This window comes from Penicillium psychrofluorescens (assembly GCF_964197705.1).
Source record: "Penicillium psychrofluorescens genome assembly, chromosome: 1".
NCBI lineage: Eukaryota > Fungi > Ascomycota > Eurotiomycetes > Eurotiales > Aspergillaceae > Penicillium > Penicillium psychrofluorescens.
Genome location: NC_133439.1, coordinates 1,132,270 through 1,148,397, shown reverse-complemented (window position 1 = coordinate 1,148,397; position 16,128 = coordinate 1,132,270). Strand labels below are relative to the sequence as shown.

Below are 16,128 nucleotides of genomic sequence, written 5' to 3'. Positions count from 1 at the left end.
TAGCGCAATAACGGCTGGAATCCAGCGCTGAGATTTGGGGTCCAATAATGAAACATACGCGGCAGCTTTGGTACGGAAGTCAGTGTTTCGAAAATAACCAATACTAGAGAGCGGGTGGTCTTGACAATAATTGGTTTGTGGTCATCTAGTAGCAAGACGTAAAAGTAACTCAAATTCAATCCAAGGGTTATTTGTGTTGCCCGTAATCAGTGATCGACGCACGCTCAATAAATATTGATGGTGAGGTACCGACAGAAAAGATAATCTCTGGATACCGAAAATTTTCCCAGGCTCAACAAAACGAAGCCCGAATCAGTATAGTTGGTTTCTTCGCCACAACCACGACATTTTCGACACTACTCCCAGCTCCATTTGCAATGCTGTCGCAAAGGCATCTGGATGAATCGGCCTATTCAGCCGCGGTGCATGAGCTGCTTCTTCCCGTCCTCCATCATCTAACGGCACCTGCCCGTGAAGACGGTTCACTTCATCCGGTTCAGTAACATATTCGCCATGAGCATGGGGGGAAAGCAGGGCTGAATGACCCGAGTTCATGGTGGCCACCCGCGCAGTCTGTGATGCGTCAAGCAAGCCAAGAAGTGCTGCTTCTTGAGGATCAGACCTCGTTAAGTCTTGAGCCCGAGGCAAAATATCACTTGCACCGAAGTCGCGGCGAGAAACCCTTTGGTCAATATGCTCCGAGTTGACCATTGCATAGGCCGTATCGAGGGTATGCCAGAACGCTTCATCGCCATGACTGAGAATGAGTTCAGCCAACTCTGACCCCAATGGCGGGTTGGAAAAACGGGAAAGGGAAGATGATTGAAGGTCTCCAATCTCTCCCCGATGAGAGTGTGACAGATATGGAGAGCCAATTCGGCGATCCGCATTGCCATCAGGATCTCTCAAAGTGTCAAATGTTCTCCGGAAGGAATATTCCTCCTTTGTGTCATTCAATATCCTTCCTGGCCCTTGTTCCCAGTCCTGCGGGGTTTGTGGCCTGTTCCGCATATCTCGAGGAGTGTCAATTGCAAACCCCGTGTCGGGCAGGTTATGCTCTCCTTCCACACCGCGATTTTGCAAAGTGTCGATATAGTCAAGCTGGTCTGCTCTTGAAGGTTCTCCAGGATTGGCATTGGTTTCGTCATTTTGCTCGGCGCGGAACACCCGAGTCGAAACAGTCTTACAGGAACGGATGGAGGAAAGCCTGCGTTGCCTTGGAGCCATCGGGCCTCTTCTAGCATCTGGACCATCGTTGCTAGAAGATGTGTTCCAGTCCCTTTGTCTCTCTTTCATTATGCCCTTCAAGCACTCGAGATCCAAGTACTCTCTTGAAGCATGCGGCAGTGGGCTTTTCTCTCTGACACCGGAGATGTCCAGACCACAGTGGAGAATATTGAGCAGATGCTCTTGCAATGCGTAGCCCTGAGTACTGTGCGCGCTATCCGACCAGGTGTAGGGCCTGCCAATACAGGCATCTTGAATGACTTTTCCTCTGTCCTTCTCCTGCTTCGACCGTTGGGGCACATGCGACGAGAGAGACTCGAGAATTCGAACTCCATCTCGATTTTGATCCGATGGAAGTTGCTGGCGAAGATCATGAGCTTGTAGTCGCGGATCGTTGACAGCAGACCACCAGCGACTCAACGGCGATTCTGCTCCCCTTTTGCTGTTGTTGGGAGTTGAGAATTTGTATTCAACTGGATGCTGATGGAGCTGGGTTTGCTTCCCCTTCTGTTTCTTCGAACTGCGCCGGATGACAGAAGACGTGGGTTTCATCTCATAGTCTTTCCTTGGTGCCAGGAAATTCGTCTCGGAAAACATCATTGTATCCGGGGCTACAACACGAAATGAGTATCAATCATCGCAGACGAACAGACTGCGAACTCACCTGCTCGAGGGTTGACTGGTGACGATGTCTTTCCCTTGTTGAAAAATCCCATGTTCGGAATTTGATGGAGCTGTGCAAAGATTAGAGACCGGAAGCAAGGGTCGTGCTGGTGCTCACCGTCAGCCGCGAATGAACGACGTTGGCCGCTTGAAAATCATCGTTCAGGGTGTGTTTTCTGCCTCGTCGCTGTCGCTTCGGTCTGGGTCTCTCCGTCTCCGATACACGCTTTGCTGCCGAGGTGGGAGCTTTGTACTCGTACCGATCTTCCCGGGTCTTGTGTCTGGCTTTCCGTCCGTATTGCTGCCCTGGGGGCTTTTCTGTGTCCTCGCCTCCTCGAGTACGACTATTGGAACCACGCTGTGCATTACGCAGACACATCCTGGATGGAGCGGTGAGCTCGTTGGGAGGTTCTTGGTGACCAATGCCTAGACTCGGAGGCGGTGGCCAGTGGTCCACTGAGTGTTGGTCAGTGGGTTTCCCCTACAGAGTCGGCATGGCATGATGCATGGTGAATGGCTTACCCGGCTCAGCCTCCTGCACGTGTGACAGCCAGGCGTAGATCGGATGTTGGTTGGTCGCATTCATGGTCGGTGAAGGGCAGAAGAGAAGTGAACCAAGATGGGAGAGAGAAGAACATGACTATCAAGAGGAAAGTGCGACTATCCCAGCACTGATGTCGGCATGCTGTATAGATCCTCCGTTAGTCTCCAACAAACTATGGCTAATCCACCCACGGACCATGTGGGCCTGCCCCTCCATTTGGTTTGTTGACAGGTCGAATCTGAGATCAAGGGGAGGGGCAAGATTCAGTATGTCGCGATGAGGGCAAAATCCGATCGCTTAAGGAGACGATGAGGCTAGCGGCTGCTCGACCAGAGTTTGGTCATTCCTGAGTTGGTTAGTTCGTTAGTTCCATCTGCATTTCCCCTCCCCGCCTGCCTTCTTTTTTTTTCCTGTCTTACTCAACTCATCACTCACGTCAAAACTAGGTAAGCTCATTCACCGGTCCCGCCTGATCGCACAAACCCTAAGGCCCGGGGGTACAGGTTACACTGCTGACTGTCCCTTCTGCACACTGCCTGAATTTCCTCTTCTTATCACGCACTCACTCACATCTCCTCTTCAGACACTGCTTTTTTTGCCCTATTCCACTCCCGTCCATCGACCATCAACCACCCACCATGTCCAAACTTTTCGTCCAGTGAGTCCCTCTCGTCGACCCCTCTCCCAGATTTTCCCCACCGCAGAATGAGCGCACTGACACGATCGTCCACTCCTGCAGCGGCCTGTCCTGGCACACCAACGATGACACCCTGCGCGACGGATTCCAGCAGTTCGGCGAGATCCAGGAAGCTGTCCGTGTTCCCCACACACCCACCAACCGTGGTTCTATTTTGTTTGTGTACCCGATCTGACTCCGCTTTCTCCAGATTGTCGTCAAGGACCGCGCCACCCTGCGCAGCCGTGGCTTTGGCTTCGTTCGCTTCGCGACGGATGAAGAGGCCGATGCGGCCATGAACGCGATGAACAACCAAGAGTAAGCGGGCTTCTGAACCTGAAATCCATCAATGTCCTAACATCGCTGTCGCAGGTTCGACGGCCGTGTGATCCGCGTCGACAAGGCATTCGACCGTCCCAACCGCAACGAGGGTGGCTTCCAGGGCCGTGGTGGATACAACACCCAGCCTGGCGGTGGTTACCAGAATAACGGCGGCGGCGGCTTCGGAGGTGGTGGTGACCGTGGCGGATACAACCGCGGCGGCGGCGGCGGCGGATATGGCGGCTACAACAACCAGAACAACTACGGCGGCGGCGGTGGTGCTGGCGGATATGGCGGCGGCGGTGGCGGTTACGGTGGTGGCTACGGTGAGCCCTCTTTCATTCGCAGACGTCTCGGCTCGACTAACCCAGACTACGTTTGCAGGTGGCGGTGCTAACGCTGGCTTCGGAGGTGGTGGTGGTATGCTTCCCTTTCCTGGTTCTCAAGTCTTTCGAGTACTGATGACGCTTAGCAGGTTGGCGCAACAACAACGGCGATGGCCCTGGCCCGGCTGAAGGCAACTAGGGTTCATGTGTGCTCCGAATACCCCCCTTGACGTCTGTTTTTTCCCGTACTGTTCTCTTTGGCTACTCTGCAAAAAGAAGTGACGATTCATGATGGAAATGGGACTTGATGCACTGCAAATCCGGGATACTGGGTAGGTACTGGGTGCTGGGATGGGTTTTTTCTTTTTTCTATCGATCTTTCTCTTTCTTTCTTATGTGCTCGATATGAAGAATCAAGATGCACATTTGCAATCGTGAATTCATCATTCTTGTTTTTTATCGTCTCGTCTTACAGAATGTCTCTTGTCTTTCTGCCGAAAAAAAATCCCCAGCACACTCTAAACCAGGGGGCTTCTTCCTGTCCTGTCCATTTACTACTCTGTCCATGAATCTATGTATATGCACTCGGAAGAGCCTTGACAACCATCTACTCTATCTTCCCCCGATCCTCCTCCCCTTCATGCCCCACCCGCCTCGCGGCAGTATTCAAATACCTCTTCACGTCCCTCTCAGCCTCCTTCTCTTCCTCGTCAGCCAGCCCCGCAGCCTCAATCGCCTTGACCCGCTTGACAAGATCAGCAACATGCACATCCGCAGTACCCAACCCCAGCCCGGCAAGCGCCTTCTCCAACAAATACAGATACTCCGTATTCTTGCCACTCAGCCCGTGTCCTGCATTGATCACCGCCGCCACATCCTGCGGCTCGCGACGGGCCGGGTCGCGCAGGAATTGCGGATTCGTCGGCTGTCCGATGTAGACCATGCAGATGGTCGGCGATGAGCTCGGATTATGGTTCGCGGCCTTGTTGCCTGACACAGCGTGGAAGGGCGTGTAGTGTGCGCTGTACCCGTCGATCTCGCGCTCGTCTAGGTAGTCGTGCACTTCCTCCGCGTGGCTGGCGGGGATATGGTATGCCGCGCCCCAGACTTTGCCTGTGGAAGCGGATTCTGATTCTAGGTGGGCAAGCTGTGGGTTAAGAGTTAGATTGTGGTTATCTTTAGGCGGAGTGTCAAGTCGGCTTGGTAGCCGGATAGATCGCATACCGGGTCATCTAATGTCTCCCAGAAGCTCTGTTCAATGACCGTCACTACGCGCCCGGGTTTTTCGGGGGTGCCGCGATGATCGGTGCTATCTCCCATAAGCTTATATTGGGATATATGCAAACCACGCATCAACATACCTAGCCTTGAATTCCAGTCAGCATCAGTTCTTCATTTCTGCAATCCATGCATGATGGACATCAAAACAACAATGCTACATACCTGCCAGAATCGTCGCACATAGCCGTTGATGTACCCCGGAACACGCTGGTCTATAAGGCCCGATTATTAGCGGGAACAGAATCCCCAGGAAAGACCGGCAGCGCAGTATGCATATCTAATTCTCTCCAAAAAAAAAAAGAGCACGGTCAGACCTACCGTAATGTGGTGGTGGCTTCCAGATTAGACTCCTTGAAGACGAATTAGCCAACTCGATCGATTCCTGGCGGATCTCAGCAATCCACTCACCCGTAACCGAAGACCCAGAGATCACCTTCTGGGAAATGATTCCGCCATGTTCGGCCTTCCGGGTGCATTAAACTTGTACTCGGCTGGGACATTTTGCGACACCAATCGATCGGGTATTGTCTACTTTTGGACCACCTGAGAGACCGCCTGTTTCCTTTCAGATAGCGTCATGTGATTGCTGATTAATTTTGGGGATGGGTCTGCAATTAAGTTACAAGGCAGAGCTTTTTCTTGGAGCTAAGCCTTGCAAGTGTTTGATATTTAGTGTTTGGGTTCTACTGGTGACATGCAAAGAATAACACGTCATCTAGGTTGAAGAATCCTTCAAGGGACAGAGAGTGTGTGGATGGTTGTCGACTCCGGTGGAGATATATATTGTCTTCAGCAGCATCAAACACTCAACCGCGCGAATAATACAAGACATTGAATAAATTGTACACTCGAATAATACCCAACCGTTCAAAACATATTCGTATTCAACTATGAGCATGGCAATCAGGTGACTTCCCAGACTGGTTACATCCCCGGCCCTCAAAGCTCATCCTGTAACACTCGACCCTCAACACGTCAACCACCTCCTAAAATGGGCAGTCTCTTTCGCCTTCTCAAAATGCAATACAGCGCACCCGCAGACCCACGCGGCATCTCCTTCGCGGGCAAAACTGTGATCCTCACCGGCGCCACCTCCGGGCTGGGCTACGAGGCCGCCATCAAATACCTCAACCTGGGGGTAGAGTCCCTGATCATCGGAAGCCGCAGTCTGGACCGGGGCAACCGAGTCAAAGCCGAGCTGGAAACACGCACCGACCGACCGGGCGCCGTTCAGGTGTGGGAGCTAGAAATGAGCAGTTTCCAAAGCGTCAAGAGCTTCGCGGGCCGCGTCAACACCGAGCTGCCGCGGCTGGATGTGGCCCTTCTGAACGCGGGCTTGTGGAATAGGAACTACGCCCAATCAGGCGACGGGTGGGAAGAGACGGTGCAGGTTAATACTCTGTCCACCTCGCTGCTCGCATTGCTGCTTTTGCCTAAGCTCCGGGAGAGCTCTACCGCGTCGGAGCCTACACATCTCAGTCTTGTGTCGAGCCAGCAGTTTGTCCGGGTCAAGGCCGAGAGTCTGCGGACGGACGGTCCGTTGCTGGAGCATGTGAACGACGCGAGCCATTTCACGGGCCCCAAGCAGTATGGCCTTTCGAAGCTGCTGTTGGAGTATGTGGTGAAGAATATTGCCAGTCTTGTCCGACGGGATGACGGGACGCTGCCCGTCATCGTCAATTCCGTCAGCCCGGGGCTCTGTGTGTCGGCGCTGGGACGGCAGTATGACCGGTTCTACGAACGATGGCTGGTGTGGCTTATGTATAAGTTTTTTGCGCGCACGACCGAGCAGGGCAGCCGGTCCTTGGTCAGTGCTACGATCCAGGGTGTGGAATCGCAGGGGAAATGCTGGCGGAGTGATGGGTATATCGAGTAAGCTCTCCCAGTGACTGTTGACCTACCAATCAATGTGCTGACCGTGCCTGGCAGCGAATCTACAGCCTTGACGACTGGATCGGAAGGCAAGCAGTTCCAGGACAAGGCCTGGGCGGAGATTATGGATGTATTGGAGACACAGGCGCCAGAGGTGAAAAGTATCGTGCAGCTGTAGACCATGTAATAGACCCACTCTAAAAATAACAAGACCTTCTTGATCCATGCTGTCATTGATGGATCTGCTTTGGGGGCTGATGAACACGAACCCGATAGGGCTGAGCTCTTTCCTGTCCTGATCTCTCTTTCCTTTCTCTTCCTCCTCTTACCTACCACCGATACGAATTGTTCACGAACCACTCAGCGCTCAACTACAATTCACTGCCCCACGGCTCCACTTGGTGGGCACGAACCTGCCCGCCTTCCTTTCTTTCTTTCTTTTCTTCATTCACCCGGGCGAGGCTCTCCTCCCCCTTTACCCCTCTGCACGCCATGGCCTACAACAAGTCCTACAATCCGGACGCGCTGCCAGCGTAAGTGTTGAGCTGAAGACTGATTTGCAACGGTCGCTAACGTCTATCCCAGGCACGCCGAACCCGAGCAGGTACGAACTGCTTCTGCCTAATAGCTTCAAATGTTCCTTTTTGCTCATTCTTCTCTCAGGTCGCGCAGATGATGGGGAAAATGCATGTGTCTGGCCCGGGCACTCCCAGCCAGGGCCCTCCCAGCCAGAAACCCCTTACCACTCGTCCTCCACCCCAGAAATCCCCCGTTCCTCCTCCTCGCGTCCCCGTCTCCAGTGCTCCGCCGCCACAAGGCTACCAACAACAACAAGCTCCGGCACCACCACCACTCCAACCCTCGTACAATGCACGTCCTCCGGCCGTCAATTACACTTCGCCAGGAGGAGGAGGACATGCACCACACCCATTGTATCCCTCTCCGCCACCGCAGAACTACGGCTTCGGCCCTCCTCCCTCTCACCCCTCGCGCGAACGCCCGCCGCTCGCATCGCGCCCCCCAACTACAACCAACCCACCACCGCTCTCCGTGCCGACCGACGACCCGCAACAGCTCTTTCCACTCTTCCGCGCCGCCAATTCCTCGCACTCGGGCGTCCTGACCGAAGCCGAGCTGGGCTCCGCCCTCGTGAATGGCGACTACACGTCGTTCCACCCGCGGACGGTCAAAATGATGATCCGCATGTTCGACCGCGACAGCATCGGGAAGATCAACTTCGACGAGTTCGTCTCGCTGTGGCGGTACCTCGCTGCGTGGCGCGAGCTGTTTGATCGCTTTGACGACGACCGCAGCGGGCGCATCAGTCTGCGCGAGTTTGAGAATGCGCTGGCCGCGTTCGGGTACCGGCTCAGCCCGCCGTTTATCTCCGTCATCTTCAACGCGTTTGAGAGCAAGACCCGCCAGATTGGTCCGCCCAAGAGCCCCCATCTGGATGGCATGAGCTTCGATCTCTTCGTGCAGGCGTGTATTAGTCTCAAGCGCATGACGGATGTGTTTAAGCACTACGATGATGATCGCGATGGGTACATCACTGTCAGCTTCGAGGAGTTTTTGACCGGTAAGTAGTCCTAGATTGATGCTTTTGCATGTAAATGCTGACCATCGACTAGAAATCCTCCAACTTCAGGATTAATGCATGCCATGGCCTAGCATTCTTTGTCTCTGTTCTGCTTCATATTATACCCCATGCGCTCACTCCCGGACCGGTTTCTTGTCATAGAATTAGTCGGAAAAGCTGCACAATTTTGAATTTAATGAGATCCACCCCGACGGTGTCATTGTTCTACCATGCCTATTCCTTTCTCGATACTACTCCATCCAACCAGATGATCCTACAGCGAGCCGTTGAGTACCACGATAAAATAACAACACCTCAGCGACAACATTCTGGTCCCCAATTACATTCTCCCGAACCATCTCCCGAACCAATTGGCAAATAGCAAGTTGGAAGATATTCAGATAGCCCCGCCAGAAGTGGGGATGTGTAAACAGCTCGGTCAGCCCTACTGGAAAGTATATATACTTGAAATACAAAATATTTTTTTCGTGCAGGAAACAATGTGCTGTTCCATTGCCAGCCACACTACCGCACCTAGTAGTTTAGTGTCGGGCAGAGCATGTCATAGTCCTAGATGGGGTCCTAGAAAGAATTCAGCCTGTGTGTGACATCCGATCATGCTCACGATTATTATTCACAAACCAACCAACGTCATCCTCGCACGCATTCTGCTCCTGCAGTTTCGATGCAAATATCTAATCAGGCAACTCGATAAACTGACACACAAAATCAGTTTGACTCATCTCGAACAAAGTCGGCCCCACATATCACGATATCGGGGGTCCGAATTTCCGACCACCCCGGCCTAGTGGCGGTCAACAGCCCCAAATGTTCGGATGGGCCAGATACGGGTGGGTAGCAGACCCTTCAGAGGACCGCTTGTAATTGGATCTGTTCATTTTGGCGCAGAACGGGGGCCCTAGTTCAGGGGTGGAGGGTGTGCCTAGATCGGTGGATCGAAGTGTCGGCGGCCGGTAACCCCGACTGTGAAAGGCCGACCGAGGGTCGAACATGAACTTAGGCCGACTACTACTTGATTTTTCGTTCGTTTAAAATCCTGGTCATCCGGCCACACGCTTCATCTCAGCAAACACGCTGATTATTGAGGATCGATCGATCGGTGCCCGCATAATAATCATCCCTGAGTCCATACCAAACACGCCTCGGCATAATTGGCTCGCCCCCCCCCCCCCCCCCCCCACTCTTTTTCCTCCCTCGACCACTTTTTGTGGTTTCTCCTCTTTCGCGACACCAAACCACCACAATCTCTCTCTCCCCCCTTCGACACCATGTCTGTCGAGCGCCTCAGCCACGATGGCGCCAGCGGCGACACCGTCGTGACCGACCAGAACAACGAAAAGTTGCCCGTCGACATGCCGACTCCGACACCGGAAGCCGATGCGCCGAAGACTGATGCGACTGAGGCTAATGAGATAGCCCAGCCCACGGTGGAGGGAAAGACACAAGACAGTACAACTGACGGAGCACCCCTGGATCGCACGCCGTCGCAGGCCGCGAAAATGGGCAAGAAGAAGGTCGCAGTCGTCATGGCGGCTCTCTGTGTAAGAATTCGCTTTGTCGCATCCGGAACTAATGGCGCTAACCTTTCCGTGTCGCATTTTAGCTGGTTTTGTTTTTGGCAGCCTTGGATATGGTATGTTTTTTTTCTTTTTTTTCTTTTTTCTTTTTGTATCCGATTCTCTCATCAGAGGTTTCCTTTGCTAATCCGACTGTTTTAACAGACGATTGTTTCGACGGCCCTGCCAACCATCGCATCTTCCTTCAACGCCTCGGAAAGCGGCTACTCATGGATCGCCTCGTCGTATCTGCTGGCCAACGCCGCCTGTATCCCACTATGGGGCAAGATTAGTGATATCTGGGGCCGGAAACCGGTCATCTTGCTGGCCAACTTCTTGTTCCTGATCGGCAGCTTGGTCTGTGCCTTGGCGAAGAACATGCCCATGATCATCGCGGGCCGAGCAATCCAAGGTATTGGTGGCGGAGGTATCATCGTCCTGGCGAACATCAGTGTCTCGGACATGTTCAGCATGAGGTGAGTCGGGACACAAGCAATATGATTTTGGAACGGTGCTGACTATCTCATTCAGAGAACGTCCAATGTATTACGGCCTGTTTGGCGCTACCTGGGCTATAGCTGGTGCTCTGGGACCCATTGTCGGCGGTGCTTTTACTACTGATGTGACCTGGAGATGGTGCTTTTACCTGAACTGTAGGTCTCATCTTGTTTTGTTTTGATTCAGACACTAACATGAATATCTAGTGCCCATTGGCGGAGTCTCCTTCGTCATCCTGACCTTGTACCTCAAGATCGACTCAGCCAAGACACCGCTCCTGGCCGGCCTGCGCAGCATCGACTGGGCCGGCACTGTCTTGATCATCGGCGGTACTATCATGTTCCTCTTTGGAATGGAATTCGGCGGTGTCAACTATCCCTGGGCCTCGGCCACGGTGATTTGCCTAATCGTCTTTGGCGTCGTCGTCTGGGTGCTGGCAATGCTGTCGGAGTGGAAGCTGGCCAAATACCCCATCATCCCCATTCGCCTCTTCAATGACTGGTATAATGTGCTCATTCTCATGATCACCTTCTGCCACGGATTCACTTTCATTGCCGGAGCCTACTATCTCCCGCTCTATTTCCAGACGGTCCTTCTGGCCTCCCCAATCATGAGCGGTGTTTACGTCCTACCCATGGTTCTCTCTTTGTCGTTCGTCTCAGCCGGAGCGGGTGTCACGATGAAGAAGACGGGCCGCTATCGCGAAATGATCCAAGCAGGTCTCTTCTTCATGACCCTCGGCTTTGGTCTGTTCATCGACCTCAAGCCTTACGCTTCCTGGCCCCGTATCATTATCTACCAGATCATCGCTGGCGTTGGTGTTGGTCCCAACTTCCAGGCTCCTCTCGTGGCTTTCCAAGCCAACATCCGCCCCGCCGACATGGCCACCGGAACAGCCACATTCGGCTTTGTCCGCCAACTCTCCACTTCCATCTCCGTCGTCCTGGGTACGGTCATCTACCAGAACATGATGGGCAAACAAGCCGGCAAACTGATTGCCGCCATCGGCCCCGAGCGCACCGCCATCATCTCGTCTTCCTTTGCCGGCTCCTCCAAGTCTCTCATCGAGAAATTGGAACCTTCCCAGCGTGCCGTCGTCCTCGAAGCCTTCACCTACTCCCTCAGCCGCATGTGGATCTTCTACACCTGCATGTCAGGCCTTGGCTTCATCCTCTCGCTGCTCATCCGCTCCCGTGTTCTGAGCCGCTCTCACACCGTCCGGAAGACCGGTCTCGCCGAGCAAGAGCGTGCGCGCCAGGAACTCATTAAGGATGAGGCCGAGCGCAAGGGCGAGACCAAGCCCGAGGCTGACGTATAGCCTTCTTCTTTCCTCCTCAAAATCTCTACTCTTGGGGCTGCATACATTATCCTGTTTTAATCCTAATACATAGTTTTATACCTATTGGTTGCGTCTCTGTCCCTTTTCATAAGGGTCTCAAGAGATTTTGTTTCGTGCTGTTCGTTTGCATATGATTAATGGGCTCGTGGATATCTTGTGTTTTTGACAGATCAAAAAGGCGCTTGCGTTGGTTGGTTGCATGGGGTGTCTATGTTTACATCATAGAATGAATATACAATATTTGCCTCGGCATACTTCTGGGAATACCATCAACCATAAACATCACAGTGATATCTTCACCTCATTTACTCTTTGCACCGCACCCGCAGGCTCTATTCCAAAGCTTCTACCATCCTCTTCAAAGCCTCTTCCAGATACTCTCTGGGCTGAGAAAACACAATGCGAAACCAGCCGGGGCGCTCCGACCCAAAAAGCGTCCCACTCGCTAGAAACACCTTATTCTGCAGCAGAGACTGCATCACACGGTCGTCAACCTGTTCCATCTTCACGTCCGGATGCAAGTCGCAGTATTTCTTTCCTAAATCCACCCACAGAAAGAAGGCTGCGTTGCACCCTGTTGCATATTCAATGTTGTGCTTTCGTAGATACTGCACCGTGTGTACGTAGCACTCTGATAGTTTTTTCTGATTCTCCCGGATATACCAATCTGTAAAGTTGTCATTTTCCAACAGTAAAGAGGCTAGGTGGTCGGATATTCCAGACGCGTAGGAATATAGTGAGATTCCCTTCATTGCCTCGTGGAGATGACCGTTTGCCTGGGAGATGATGGTTCCGAGCCGCATCCCATTCGCGCCAAAGTCCTTGCTCAACCCCCAGAGGACATGCACAAGTCGGGGGTCAATAATGCCCGCCAGATCAATGGACAACGCAGACTCAAACTGGACTGGAGGAGGGACCTGATCTACCGTGTTCTCCCAGACAGACAGCGCATATATCTCATCGCTGATAAAGTGCACCTTGTACTTCTCACACAACCGCATTAGCTGAATGATCACCTCGCGCGAGTAGCAGCGCCCAAGAGGGTTGTGCGGGTGGCAGAGCATAAGCGCCCTAACCTTCCTCTCTCTCTTCAGCTGAAAGTCCAGCAGTGCCTGCTCATACTTGAATACAGCCTCCGTGCTGAACGGATCGCAGTCACCGAAATCAACCTCCACTACTTCCGAGCCAGGCCGAAGGGACATATCGGGGATAAAGGTGCCGTAGAACGGCTTTCCGAGCAGAATCCCTTCCCCCGGATCGGCGAATGCCCAGGAGACATGCTCGATGGCAGGCGAAACGCCGTTGGTGATGATGAGATGGCTCGCGTCGAGCGGTGTGGCTGGGTGGAGGTGCCGGTTGAGGAATCGGGCCATCGCTTGTCTCAGTCGTGAAGAACCGCCGCCTCCGTCGTTGTAGGTGAGGTACTTGGATGGCAGCTCGAGTTTCTTGTTCAGGAAGCTGAGGAGCGGGTCGTGCATCAGCGTGTTCTCTGCTATACCGACGTTGACGTAGCCCATTGGGTTCATGGACGGGCACCACACATCGCTCATCACGTCCCACATGGGGTTGTTCGTTATTTCCTCGGCGGCATTTCGGGCTCTCTTTGAGACGACGGGATCTGTGTTCTCAGACTGCGACATTTGGTGGGTTTGATATCACACTCCGGGGATAAACGGTGTTTAACGTTCCGACCTTTGTAAGGCGGAATAAAAAGCTAGTACAACTCTCTTATTCCAGGGGAATCACAGTTCGTATACAAGGAAATGTCCAGATTCAGGGCCCAATCTTCTGAGGTCGACGAATGATGTTGCATCGGCCACGCTCGGCCGGATGCGGAGACGAACTCTTAAAAGAGAAGTATAACGGCCTCTCTGTCGCACCTATTGTATAAATGCCCTATATGCTTCAAACGTGTGCCAATTTCTGGATAATATCTGCTTCATAAATATGGTCTGACCCCTAATACGCTACTAGTCCTATTCTGATCATGGGCTATACCACTATGCCATACCTCAACTTGAAAAGCCCCACATCAAATGCCAAGGGAGTCAAATTCCTAGCAACCACTACATACTCCCCCAAACCCGGCCGGAGTATGGTCATTGGCTAATTAAATATTGCTTTTATCAGCTGCCTTTTAAGAGAACTATAGTCTACCCAGTCTGGCTATACAGTCCTGCTACATTCTACTTCAAGTCTACCATTCAGTCTATCTGACTAATCGGATCGGTTTTGTGAATTACTAATTTACTATATTTATTAAATAATAATGTATGACTGAATAGCACAAAAGGAAATCAACCTAGATCCAATTCATCCTAATTTGGGCTGAGTGGACTGATTGGACTGAGTGGACTGAGTGGCATTGACTTGTTTGGTACCTCATGATACGCCAGAATCTCAGCGTACCTAGATGCAAATTAGAATTCTTCGGGGTTAAAATCATCGAATAGTGCTTACATGATGGTTTTCCAAACATCGATGGGCAGGTCAGCCTCGAGGAATGACCAGTCAAATGTTTCAGTTGCTGTCGGTTCATCGGTAGGATCATGATACGGAGCGAGGTATTGCATGGAAAGTGCCTCTTCTGCAGAGCATCGCCTCTCTGGATCAAACTGAAGCATGTTTTCCAACAAAGAAATTTCTATTCAAATCAGTGATCTAAAACGTAATTGAGCTGGCGGGATGCATACCTTTCGGCCCGGCGCCAGGTATAAGCTTCGACATTGGTTGGCGTGGTCTTTTTGGGAGAGAATGGACGAATTGCAAAGTCTGTCGATATTGTGAATTAGTTAGGGTGGCCATATTGAACGGACTGCTGGAATAAAACCAACATTTTCACTAGTCACCTGAGCCACGACGTTATCAGGCGGATTTCCTAGCAGCTCCGTAATCACACAGAATTGATCAATGTGGTTCTTGCCTGGGAACAGGGGTCTCCCTAGGATTAACTCTGCGAATATACAGCCAGCGCTCCAGATATCCACTTTTTCGTTGTATCGACGCCAAGTGAGCATGATCTCTGGCGCTCTGTAGTATCTGGTGGAGACATAGCCGGTCATATGTGCCTCTTGGACCCGAGCCAGCCCAAAGTCACAGAGTTTCAGATCGCAGTTCTCATTAATCAAAATATTACTGGGCTTGAGGTCTCGGTGGACAACACCAGCCGAGTGCACGTATTTGAGACCCCGCTAGCCATCAGATTAGCAACGGCGCTGAATGACGACCGACGAGCCGACTCACCAAAATCTGGTACATAAAATATTGAGTAAACTGGCCGTCAACAGCTTTAGCTTTTAAAACACTATGTAGATCGGTCGCCATAAGATCGGTCACAAGATAGCTTTGGTAATGGGTCAGATGTAAGCCGTGAATAATTAGATCAAGGGAATGCATACATGTCTTCTGTTGAAGAGATGAAGATGTCCTGTAAATGAACAATCTGGTTCCTCGTTAGAGCCCAAAATGGAGAAAGGATACGTGGAGAGGCAAACGTTTTCATGTTGGAGCTGCTTCAGTAATTTGATCTCCCGAAACATATGTTTCGCAACAGTGACCGTTTTGAATGGATCGGTCAACTTTTTCACAGCCACACTCCGGTGCATAATTTGGTCTTTCGCAGAACTAAAAAGGAGATTAGACTCATTAGATTTAAGTTGTCAGACTGCACGACGGTCCTACCAAACAAGCCCCGAGGCACCAAGCCCGATGGGTTCCAATTGAGAATACCTATACACATCTCAGCTTAGATTAAGGGAAAGGTATGAATCTTGTTGACTGACCTTGAGGTCGTTTCGAATGGCGTGCCCATGATTGTATTCTGCGTGAACTGGGCCATCTCCTGACCCGGAGTCTGTGATGGGTATATTGATTTAGCCATGACCCAGTATATAGTCTCTTAAGTTTCAATAATAGTAGTTTAGGAGCAGGCAGTTATTTGTTTCCCCGAAGGACATCGATGTATAATAAGTGGTGAGCCATGATAATAACGTTGTGGAAAAAGAAACCGGTTATGTACTAAATCTTAAATGCGCAGCATAGTGGCGCAAGAAAAGGTCGTGACATCGGCGGCGACGGGACAAAGACCGAATGTGAATTAAAATAGAACCCTCGTGTAACTTTTTTAACAGTAGAGCCCACTCGGCTGCTCGCAAGACCGAAAGATCTCCAGGATCCAGCCGCTGACTGGGCGGCTGTTAAATCCGAGCAATCAGGACGTTCACCT

General features: G+C 51.9%; 9 protein-coding genes across 9 annotated transcripts; 4 read left to right on the top strand and 5 right to left on the bottom strand.

The window, feature by feature from the left end:
- Positions 1-312: 312 nt before the first annotated feature.
- On the bottom strand, positions 313-1,827 carry PFLUO_LOCUS407 (uncharacterized protein; the record flags this gene model as incomplete). The annotated part of the gene is made up of 1 exon (XM_073781400.1): positions 313-1,827. One exon carries the CDS (start codon positions 1,825-1,827, stop codon positions 313-315), a length of 1,515 nt encoding a protein of 504 aa, XP_073634505.1.
- A 145-nt stretch (positions 1,828-1,972) lies between these two features.
- Positions 1,973-2,476, bottom strand: PFLUO_LOCUS406 (uncharacterized protein; the record flags this gene model as incomplete). The annotated part of the gene is made up of 2 exons (XM_073781389.1): positions 1,973-2,346; positions 2,413-2,476. 2 exons carry the CDS (start codon positions 2,474-2,476, stop codon positions 1,973-1,975), a joined length of 438 nt encoding a protein of 145 aa, XP_073634504.1.
- A 596-nt stretch (positions 2,477-3,072) lies between these two features.
- On the top strand, positions 3,073-3,956 carry PFLUO_LOCUS405 (uncharacterized protein; the record flags this gene model as incomplete). Its single annotated transcript, XM_073781378.1, has 6 exons — positions 3,073-3,092; positions 3,174-3,246; positions 3,322-3,428; positions 3,483-3,757; positions 3,816-3,851; positions 3,907-3,956. The coding sequence occupies 6 exons, from the start codon at positions 3,073-3,075 to the stop codon at positions 3,954-3,956; spliced, it is 561 nt and encodes a 186-aa protein (XP_073634503.1).
- Positions 3,957-4,364: 408 nt separating this feature from the next.
- Positions 4,365-5,077, bottom strand: PFLUO_LOCUS404 (uncharacterized protein; the record flags this gene model as incomplete). The annotated part of the gene is made up of 2 exons (XM_073781367.1): positions 4,365-4,904; positions 4,982-5,077. The coding sequence occupies 2 exons, from the start codon at positions 5,075-5,077 to the stop codon at positions 4,365-4,367; spliced, it is 636 nt and encodes a 211-aa protein (XP_073634502.1).
- Positions 5,078-6,029: 952 nt separating this feature from the next.
- PFLUO_LOCUS403 (uncharacterized protein) lies at positions 6,030-7,088 on the top strand (the record flags this gene model as incomplete). Its single annotated transcript, XM_073781356.1, has 2 exons — positions 6,030-6,910; positions 6,968-7,088. 2 exons carry the CDS (start codon positions 6,030-6,032, stop codon positions 7,086-7,088), a joined length of 1,002 nt encoding a protein of 333 aa, XP_073634501.1.
- A 314-nt stretch (positions 7,089-7,402) lies between these two features.
- Positions 7,403-8,564, top strand: PFLUO_LOCUS402 (uncharacterized protein; the record flags this gene model as incomplete). The annotated part of the gene is made up of 4 exons (XM_073781345.1): positions 7,403-7,443; positions 7,496-7,514; positions 7,574-8,489; positions 8,542-8,564. The coding sequence occupies 4 exons, from the start codon at positions 7,403-7,405 to the stop codon at positions 8,562-8,564; spliced, it is 999 nt and encodes a 332-aa protein (XP_073634500.1).
- A 1,214-nt stretch (positions 8,565-9,778) lies between these two features.
- On the top strand, positions 9,779-11,882 carry PFLUO_LOCUS401 (uncharacterized protein; the record flags this gene model as incomplete). The annotated part of the gene is made up of 5 exons (XM_073781334.1): positions 9,779-10,051; positions 10,114-10,143; positions 10,232-10,542; positions 10,598-10,719; positions 10,771-11,882. 5 exons carry the CDS (start codon positions 9,779-9,781, stop codon positions 11,880-11,882), a joined length of 1,848 nt encoding a protein of 615 aa, XP_073634499.1.
- Positions 11,883-12,235: 353 nt separating this feature from the next.
- Positions 12,236-13,543, bottom strand: PFLUO_LOCUS400 (uncharacterized protein; the record flags this gene model as incomplete). The annotated part of the gene is made up of 1 exon (XM_073781321.1): positions 12,236-13,543. One exon carries the CDS (start codon positions 13,541-13,543, stop codon positions 12,236-12,238), a length of 1,308 nt encoding a protein of 435 aa, XP_073634498.1.
- An 816-nt stretch (positions 13,544-14,359) lies between these two features.
- On the bottom strand, positions 14,360-15,741 carry PFLUO_LOCUS399 (MAPK protein hog1; the record flags this gene model as incomplete). The annotated part of the gene is made up of 7 exons (XM_073781310.1): positions 14,360-14,518; positions 14,738-15,094; positions 15,147-15,246; positions 15,302-15,345; positions 15,398-15,527; positions 15,585-15,632; positions 15,686-15,741. 7 exons carry the CDS (start codon positions 15,739-15,741, stop codon positions 14,360-14,362), a joined length of 894 nt encoding a protein of 297 aa, XP_073634497.1.
- Positions 15,742-16,128: the final 387 nt, after the last annotated feature.